General features: G+C 44.9%; 1 protein-coding gene across 1 annotated transcript in view; it reads left to right on the top strand.

Moving 5' to 3' along the window:
* Positions 1 to 461: 461 nt before the first annotated feature.
* Cdyl (chromodomain Y like) overlaps positions 462 to 9,990 on the top strand; it is a 145,133-nt gene continuing 135,604 nt past the window's right edge. Inside the window, exon 1 of the mRNA XM_059263170.1 lies at positions 462 to 680. Within this exon, the coding sequence (XP_059119153.1) occupies positions 657 to 680 (24 nt within the window). The 5' untranslated portion in view covers positions 462 to 656. The remainder of the gene's footprint in view (positions 681 to 9,990) is intronic.

Below are 9,990 nucleotides of genomic sequence, written 5' to 3'. Positions count from 1 at the left end.
GGACTTGGGCAACTCGGAGCCCCGCCCACCACCACTGGCTCCGCCCACCACCCTACAGGCCCCGCCCACCCCACCCGACTCCTCCCCTTCCTGCCGGCTTGCTCCCTGCAGCCCGCCGCCCGCGCCCAGGCCCGGAACGGAGTCCGTGCTCCCCTCGGCCGCCCCGCCCCGCCGCCTCCCGCCCCTCCCGCGAGGGCGGCCCGAAAACCCGGAGCGCGGGAGTACTGCTCCGCCGGGCCGGGCGGCAGCACTGGGCATGCTCAGTAGCCGGGGCAGGTTTTTCGGTCGCAAGTAGGAAGCTTTTTGCACTACACCGGAGACCGGGAGCCGCGGATCCCGCCGCACCGCCCGCACGACCGCCGCGCCCGCCCCAGCCCGTCCGGCCCCTGGCGGGCGCGATGAGCCCGCGCCTGAGCCTCTGCCGGCCCGCCGGGCACTGAGCGCGGGCGCCTAGGGCGCGTTGCGCAGCTGCTCCTGCGCACAACCCCGCTGCCGCCGGCCCGCACCGGCCGCCCGGAGCGAGAGGCTGGTCCGTGCACTGCGCCCGGCGCCGGCCGCGGAGCAGGAAGCGCAGGCCACGCAAGGACCCAACTGGAACAAAGTGTCTGCCGCCGGGTGCCGCGCCCCGACCCCGCCGCGCCCCTGCGCCGCCCACCATGGCCTCCGAGGAGCTGTACGAGGTACTCCCCTCCCCCCGGCGGCGCCCCCGGCCCGCGGGCCTCGGTGCCCCTCTTGCTGGACGGGAAGCGTGCGCCAGCCCCCCGAGCGAGCGGCGGCCGGCGGGCGGGGGCGCCGGAGTTGCCGGGCCGGGGGGAAGTGGCGCTGACACGAGCGACTTGCTCAGACTCAGCCCAAAGTGCTGCTGGCGAGGGGAGCCCGTGTCTGCGCGCGACAGGGTCCGTGGGCGGCGCGGGGGTGCTTTTCCTGCCCGTTTGCTAGAGCCTGGTGGACAGGGTGTCGCCTCGCGGGGGGCCCGTGCGGCTGTCTCCACTCGGGTACTAGCCAGAGGGATGCAAAATATCGCACCGAAAATGCTGAACGTTGACCACATGCTTTAATTAGGTTAGCATTGTGGCCAGAGCCAGGAAATTGAACTTAAACGCCGATGCGCCGTCGTCGCAGCCTTGGGAGTAGGAAAGGGTACTGTCGAGACGATGAGTTATGGGTGATGGGTTTGCCAGCTTTAACTATAAGTTTGAGAGTTATCGGTCTGGATCTTGGGCGAATTCTGAATGTCTCCACGTAACTTCTTGACTTATTTCAAAGTAGACTTCCTGGGAGTACAGAAGAGGGTTTTGCCTTTGGATTAAGTGGTTCTCTGATTTCACATATTTATAAATACATCTTTTTAAGAGACTTAAAACTCCGGATTCTCTCCAGACTCAACCTTTATGATACCTTTAGGGACCTGGGTGTTTAGGGATTGAAATAAGCATCTGTAACTACAGCCTTATGTGATCCTTCCAAGGTGTGCCTCCTGTGTGTATTACTGCTTTTGGTGTGGACTGAAGCTTTGTTGACAACAATGAGAGCCCTGTAGCAAGTTTATGTTTGTTTGGTTGCTTTTAAGAAAAACAAATGTTTACAAAAGTCCGCAAAAGAAGGCTACCTAATGTAGACTTGGGAGATTGTTGCCTGCCCTTGATTTGTGCTTCAGTATGCTGTACCTATTACTGAAAATTGCCCCCCCTTTCAACTATTTTACATATTAGCAGTCCCCTAGTGTATTCAGGATGCTCATAGATCACTGGGGGATATAAAGAGAAAACTCCCGGTTCCCGAGAAGTCTTGCTTCCAGGAATGAACATGTCTTAGTGGGAACCAGCACAGTAGAGGCTAGGAGGTAGACAAGATGTCTTACTACTGGCCAAGTCGTGGAAAGTACAGAAAGTACTGAGTGTGAACAAGGTGGGGATTTACTTTCCACATTAGATCATTTCTTTGGTGGCTTAGTCTTGCATGTTCATGTTGAGTGTTTTGGGGGTTCTAAATATCAGCCCCATTGGTATTTGGGCAAGTGGTGCACATTATACGTAAGTTGTATCCTTCGTGGGTACAGGAGATGACCACTGATCACTGTTGTTATGAATTAGTGAAGTTACTTTCTGTGTTTTTTCTTTAGCTTCCTGCTTTCTACTCAACCATTTTTCTGACAGGTGGCATTTATAAATAGCATTTTATACTAAGGTTTGTGCTCATTCAGGGTGTTTTTGAATGCCTGTGGTATGGAGGTGTCATAGGGAGAGATGGGCGGTGCTCTGAAAAAAGCATCTCTTGGGGAACAGATGCATTCACCTATGCAATGGGAGTTCTGAGTCTGGGTGTTTCATTAGTTTGTTTTGAGGGAAAAGGTAACATAGAGCTATGGTTTGAAGCCACGAAAGTCAATGTAGGTGTGTCCTGGTTAGTATCTTTTAGGCTTCTTTCTAACTTCTTTAGTTGCTGGAAACATTGTGACTGTATTACAGTGAAAAGTTGATGTTGAGGTAGTACACCTCTAATCTGAGGACTCAGGAGGCTGAGGCAGGAGGATCAGGAACTCCAGGACAGTCTGGGCTGCATAGAGAGCCCATGTTTCAAACAAACAAACAAACAAAGGGGCCAGTTAGTGAGAGAGGTCAACAGGTGAAGGCTCTTGCTACCAAACCTCACTGCCAGAGTTTGGTCAGTGTCATCTACAGGAGAGAACTGTGACTCCTGCAGGTTGTCACTTGGTGCCCACACAAACACTCACACATAAAATAAGAACATTTAAAGAAAAGGGGGCTGGATGGTGGCGGCGCATGCCTTTAATCCCAGCACTTGGGAGGCAGAGGCAGGCGGATCTCTGTGAGTTTGAGGCCAGTCTGGCCTATAGAGTGAGTTCCAGGAAAGGCACAAAGCTACACAAAAGAAGGAAGGAAGGAAGGAAGGAAGGAAGGAAGGAAGGAAGGAAAGGGAAGAAAGAAAGGGAAGAGAAAAGGGGAAAGAAAATTGATATTTGAAAGTTTTGCACAGCGGCTGAAGAGTCTGGATGTGGAGTCAAATAGCTTGTTACTGAGTTCCAGCTGTCATGTTGAGTAAATTAGCCTTGAAAGCTGTTTCCTCATCTGTGAAGTTGGGATCAATGCTTCCCTTGGAGAGCTGTGAGGTTTGTGTGAGAAAATACACAAAGCACACCCCTAGAGCAAGCATGTAGAAAGAGGGGCACTCAGTGCTGTCCTGTAACTGATCTAAAATGCCCAAGTCCCGTTTTTGTTTAGAAAGATACAGAGTTTGCTCCCAGAGGCTTTCTTTGTGTGGCAGGAGTGATGTCCTGCAGTAGATGGGCACTGTGGTCTGGCTGGCTGGGCAGAACACCATGTGCTTCAGAGGTCAGGTCAAGGGATAATAGTTTTGTCATGTTTTTTTTCTGGTTTTCCCTAAATTGAAATGTTCTGTTTTTGGCCTGAGGTTCTACAGATGAGTGTACTGAAAAGTCTTGCCCTTAAGTACCTGCCTAGATAGGAGGGTGGGTCTTAGAGCTTCATGAACACCAGTGAGTTGTCACAGCTCACTAAGCTGAAGTTTTTCATTTATGTCTTTACCACTTAACATGGAACCTTGTATATAGTAGTAGGTCCTAAGTAGGACTAAGTGACTATTGGAACTATGTTTTGTGAATGAAAAACAAGGGAACAATCTACAAAAGGGTAGAACATTAGTCTTTCAGAATCCAAAGAGCTGCTAACTAGTTGAAGGATAGAGTAGACTTAACTAACTCTCTGCATCTCCAGCAGCCATGGCTGAGTTGAAAGCATGTTTGGGTGTGCACGGCATGCATGTGCCCCTTCCCATGTACATTCATACCTTATGGTGCATGTGCAGAAGTTACGAGGACAACTTTGGAGTCTCCTTCCATCCTTCCAGCCAAAGGTTCCTGACATCAAACTCAGGTGTGCCTAAAGCATATTTTGATAAGCATAAATAAGAACATAGATTTTGTAAAAGACCAAACATCTTTTGTTTTAAAGGTTTTAAATTTTGCATTTTAAAAATTGTTATACAGTTGTATGTATTTATCAATGTCACAAATGACAGAAACTTCTTTTTATTGGTGGAATGATATCCTATGTGTACATATACCATATTCTCTTTATTCGTCCATTGATGAACTCAAGCCCACTCCATATCTGGATTAGTATGAACAGTGCTGCAGTAAACATGGAGTATAGATGCTCTTCAGCATACTGGCTTTATTTCCTTTGGATCATCTAGAAGATCTCATTCTCATTTCGAGGACCCTGTGTAGTAGTATTACAGTGCTTGTACTAATTCACAGTCCCACCATCAGTGTACAGAATTTGCTTTTTCTCTGTGCCCTTACTAGTGAATATCTTTTGTGATTTTCATAGTCATTCTAACAGAAGGTACTTGATTATACTTTTTAAGACTTTGTTATTCTGTGTATGATATGATATGTGTGTGTGTGTGTGTGTGTGTGTGTGTGTGTGTGTGTAGGTCAGAGGACAACTTTCAGCATTCTTCCTCTTCCTTCTGGGGATTGAATTTTTTTTTTTTTTTTTTTTTTTTCCTCTCGAGACAGGGTTTCTCTGTGTAGTTTTGGTGCCTATCCTGGATCTTGCTCTGTAAACCAGGCTGGCCTCCTGAGTGCTGGGATGAAAGGAGTGTGCCGCTACCGCCGCTGCCACCACTACCCAGCTTTAACCATATTCTTGATTCTAATCCATGAACATGGTATACCTTTACATTTATTTGTGTCTTTCAATGTTTGGCAGTCACCTACTTTTATGTGTGTGTGTGGTGGTAGGATCCAGCCTAGGGTCTTCTCTGTGATAGACAGGTGCCCTAACAATGAGCTACAACTCCTACCCTGTTATAGCTGAGTTCATTCGTAAGTCTTTCACTTTATTTTGCTACAGCTATAAGTTGTAAATGTGATGTCTTGCTTGGTTTTTCAGATACTTTGCTTTTAGTGTGTAGAAACACTGCTGATTTTTATGTTGGTTTTGTATTCCACAAAAGGTTTTCGGTGGAATTGTTGGTTTTCTGTATATGAAATGATACTATATGTAAACAGGGATAGCTGAATTTCTTTTCAATCTGTTTTTCTCTCCTGCCCTGTCTAGGACATTCAGTATGTAGAATAGAAGTGATGAGAGTATCTATTCTTGCTCCAGATCTTGGAGGAAAAGTGTGTAACTTTTACCTGTTCAATGCAACGCTATCCGTGGTATTGTCATCCATACCCGTTATTGGGATCACTAACTGATTTGTGAGGGTCTTTATCCTAGAGGACTGTTGAGTTTTATCAAATGCTTTTTCAGCATCCGTTGAAATGATCATCTAGTTTCTGTTCTCTGTTTTGTTAATGTGTTGTATTTGTGCTGTTCAACCATCCTTGCATTCTAGTGTGAATCACACTTTATCCTGGTAGATGAGTTGTTCTTTTTTATATGCCATCGAATTGGGTTTGCTAGCATTTTGTTGAGGGTTGTTGCACCTACATTCATTTGGGTATGATCTGGTACCGTCCTCTAGTTGCGCTTTTGTTTTTCTAAGTGTTAAGAATTCAGTTGTGAATCCAATAGTCTTTGCTTTCCTGGGAGACATTTCATTACTGAGTTAGTCTCCTTACTCATTACTAGTTTGTTCAGATTTCCTATGTCTTTACATCATTCAGTCTTGATTGTGTATTCGCCTTCAAATTTGTTCTTTGGGGGTATACACTTTATTAGTGACTACTCATTCATAAGTCTCATGAGCCTTGCATTTCTGCTGTTTTTCTTAAAAATTCTTTTTTTTCTTTTGGTTCAGCTAAAAGTTTGTTGATTTGGATTTTTTTTTTCTTTTAAACCTCTCCACATACAACCCCTCCCAGTTTGTATTTCACTTGTTTCTGCTCTGATCTTTTATATTGTCCTGTTTAGTTTTTGGTCAGCTAGAAGCTAGATTTATCTGTGAAGAGGAACCTGAGTTGAGAAAATGCCTCCATCAGATTGTCTGTAGGAGGTCTGCAGAGCTTTTCCTGTCTTCTTTAGCGTGTCTGTTGTCCTTGTTCAGCTCATGATTAGGCAGTCAATGATGAGACTTTATGGGTATAGCTTCTGATATTTCTGGAAGACACAATCTCAGTGCAAACTCCCTGATGCTCTGGCCCTTGCAACAACCCCAGAACCCTGCTTCTGCAGTGATTACTGAGCCCTAGGTTCAGGAGTCATCTTGTAGGTGTATTAGTTGGAACTGGACTCCACAGTTCTGCATTTGATTGGTTGTGGTTTTTCTGTAATGTCTCCGACTGTTGCAAAGAGAGTTTCCTTGATGAGAGGTGAACTATTTAGATTGTAGTTAGGGATGCTGGTTTAGTAAAATGGTGGTTGTAGATTCTCCTCTGAGATCTAAGAGTTAGCTAGGCCTGGGTTTCCAGTACCAAGTATGAGTTTCCCTTTGTTGAGTGGGTTTTACGTCCAAATGGAGAACTGTTGGTTACTGCCAAGGAATGCATGCTGTTACTGCCCAGGTAGGGCCACTGTGTCATGCTGATTGTCGTTGTGGTTCACAGATGTCATAGGGTGGGACTTAGTTATTTCCTTCCTTTGGAAGCTTGCATGGCTCTTCTTATATCATGAAAGCTAGTCAGTCCTCAAGGAACTAGATCCTGCTCAGGGGCCTCTGGGTCCTCCAAGTTACTTTTGGTAATGGTGTTTCTCAGATCAAATTAGGACATGTATGTAGCATGAATCCTAAAGGGTCGTATTAATAAAAACAAACCCGGAGCCAGGTATTGGGGTAAATGCTGGATGATCAGAGAGACAGAACAAGCCACAGCTTCCTTACCTCGCCAGTTCCTCAGCTGATCCTGTTTCCTCAGTTTGGAAGCCTCTGAGTCCTTATCCAAATGGATCTCAGCTGAACTGCTTCTCGAAAGCCTGAAAGCTTAACCAGCCTAGTTCCCGGTTTTCACGGTTTATATACCTTTCTGCTTTCTGCCCTCACTTCCTGGGATTAAAGGCTCGCTTACTGGGATTAAAGGCGTGAGTGACCATGCCTGGCTGTTTCCAGTGTGGCTTTAAACTCACAGAGATGCGGATGGATCTCTGCCTCCCAAGTGATAGGATTAAAGGTGTGTGTGCCACCGTTTTCTGGCCTCTATATCTAGTGGCTGTTCTGTTCTCTGACCCGAGATAAGTTTATTAGAGTCACACAATATTTTGGGGAACACAATACCACCACACATGTATTTTCTTCCTAATGCTAATTTTGTATGCTTTGCTTTGTGGTTTACCATTGAGTTTACAAAAACCATGCTATAATTACAGCAGGTTATTCTCAGCTAATAGCAACATAAACATTTTAGTATAGTATTTTATTATTCTTTAAGAATAATGCAATATATTTTGAACTCATTCACCCCCTTCTTCCCCCTAACTCCTTCTAGACTCACTCTCTACTTTCTTACCCATTCCCCTATTTTATTCTAAATAATCCACTGAATCCAATTTTTTTGATGCCCGTGTGTGTGTGTGTGTGTGTGTGTGTGTGTGTGTGTGTGTGTGTACACACGTGTGTGTACGTACTCATGGGTGGAGGGCCACCCACATGAATATAGTTAACCTATCAGGGGCCACACTCTTAGAAAACTGACTCTCCCATCTGTAGAAGTCATCAACTGTCCATAACTCTTGAGCTGTGGGTGGGCCCTCGTGAACCTCTGGACACTCCATGCTAGAAGGTTGGTTGGCATGTTCTTACACAGTTCTTGTGCAGGCAACAACAGCTGCTGTGAGTTGAGTACATCCATCCTGTCATGGCCAGAGGATGCTGTTTCACTCTGATCCTCCTCTTAGAATTTTTTTTACCCTCTCTTTGCCTGTGTTATGATCCCTGAGCCCTGGCAGTGGGTAGGGGGGATTGGAAAAAAAGCCAGTTTATTGGTTCTTTTTCTATTTATTTTTAAATTGATCATTGTCTTGCAGTATTTCCAAGATGTGATTCCATCATCTGCTTTCTCATCATTCTTGAGGAGCTTGCTTGTGCTGAATCTAGTTCCATTCAAAGAAATCAGTCTCTTTCTGGTTGCCTTGGAGATCCTTTCTTGGACTTTGCTGTTTTGGAGTTCTACTACCTTGTATGTTCTGTGACACTTCTGTTACAAATAAGCTTGGTATATGTTATACTGCTTTTGTGAGTTCGTGTCTTATCAGGGCATTCTGTCTGCAGATACTGTTTCTTCTCTCTGTGTCCACTCTTCCTCTGAAGCTTTGTTGGGTCTTGCTGTGTGGCCCTGTCTCTCCGGACTGGCCCCCAGCCTTTTCAGTGCTGGTGTACAGCAGTACACTCTTCTACTCTCCTGGGATCCCATGTAGCTGTCTGTTGCGTCATCTTTTGTCTCCTTATTGCTTAGCCTCTCATTTCCATCTCCTTGATTCTGTTTCATTTTTTAACTTCCCTTTTCTATTCATATATGAACGTTGTTGCTCTGTTTGTTTTCTTTTTGTGAGATAACCTTGTATTTCCTTGACCCTAGTCCTTTGAACTGAGTTTAATTTGGTAATTCCAGTTCAGTGGGTCACCTAACTGAATGTGGAGTGTTGTGAATAATTTGGCAGTAGTGTAGAAATCAAAAGCAAATGCTTAATGAACTTGAGGTGTTGCTGGCAGTACACCTGTGTGGCTCTGGGTGACTTCACTATAGCTACAGCCTGTTCTTAATATACACATAAAATGGTGGCTATTGCTGCCTGAGATCCTGGCTCAGATCTGAGACCTGTATATCATGGATTGCCATGACATTAGCACTGTGGTGTTTGTATTGCACATACAAGTTTTCTGCTTTTTTTTTTTAGAAGCAAGAAGCTGTGGTTTAATTATGGAAAAGAAAGACTTAATAGTTGTCTATTCTCATTCTTTAGCATGTAAGTATCAAATTAGTATGCTTTGGATTGTATGTGTTAGAATATTTGATTTTAAAATTGTTTAAGTTGCTGACTTGAGTTTCATAAAAATGCTACATTTTGCTTGAGATTAGGACAGAAGAACATCCAGCACTTTCTGAAATAGCTCTAGACATTCTTCTGTCCTTTTGTACTATGCATTTAGGTGAAGTGGCGTGCTCAGCATTGACAGTTCAACAATTGTTTGACAAACATCTAGGGTGCTCTGTGTCCTACAGTATCACATTCAACCAAGTTGTTCTTTGTTTAAAAAAAGTACTAAATTTGCTCTATTCTTAAATAAATGGTTAAATTATATGTATGCCAAGTAGTTGTTTAACATTAAGATTTATATCAATAAATGTTTGAGTTTTATACCCATTTTCTATACTTGTGTACTTGGAGTTAAGAATTTCTTGGATGAAAGGGTTGTGAGTGGAAACATTTTAAGAAGCCATGTGCTATTTCTTTAATTCGCCCGTTCAGTGTTTTGACAGTGTTTCTGCTTCTAAATACTCTGGGTGACTGTTGTTGTGATTGTACCCCCTCATCCCCCCTTGCATTTTTTCTTGGGTGTTGCAGTAGCTATAACAACTGTAATCCTGGCAGAGGTAACTTATGGAAGGCCTTGCTTTGGCTCACAGCCTACCTAGTAAGGGATTCGGTTGATCAGGGTGTGGTGGGGTGGTAGAGGGGGCCGCAGGAGTCTCTCAGGAGTGAGGCAGCTGTGGCATTGTGTCTACAAACAAGACCATAGAGGAATGAGTGCTGGTGCCCAGTTGACTTTCTCCTTCTTGTTCATCCAGAAGTCCAGCCCAAGGAGTAGTGCCACCACCAACTACCTAGGGTCTCCTCTAGAGCTAACCTAATCCAGAAGCGCCCTCGCTCAGAGGTGTCGTCTTGTTGATTCCTGTCAGTTTGGATCAGTATTAGCTGCCATGGGTGGTGATCTATTTTTGTGATTTACTCATTCTCCAGAATTGGAATTGGACATGTGCCTGAGGTTTTCCTTGCTTTCTGCAAGCCCAATAAAGCCTGAAGAATTATCTCTTATTAAAGATCTGGTTATTTGTGATGG

The sequence above is a fragment of the Peromyscus eremicus genome, chromosome 5 (assembly GCF_949786415.1).
Source record: "Peromyscus eremicus chromosome 5, PerEre_H2_v1, whole genome shotgun sequence".
Lineage (NCBI taxonomy): Eukaryota > Metazoa > Chordata > Mammalia > Rodentia > Cricetidae > Peromyscus > Peromyscus eremicus.
This window is presented reverse-complemented; position numbering and strand designations above follow the sequence as displayed.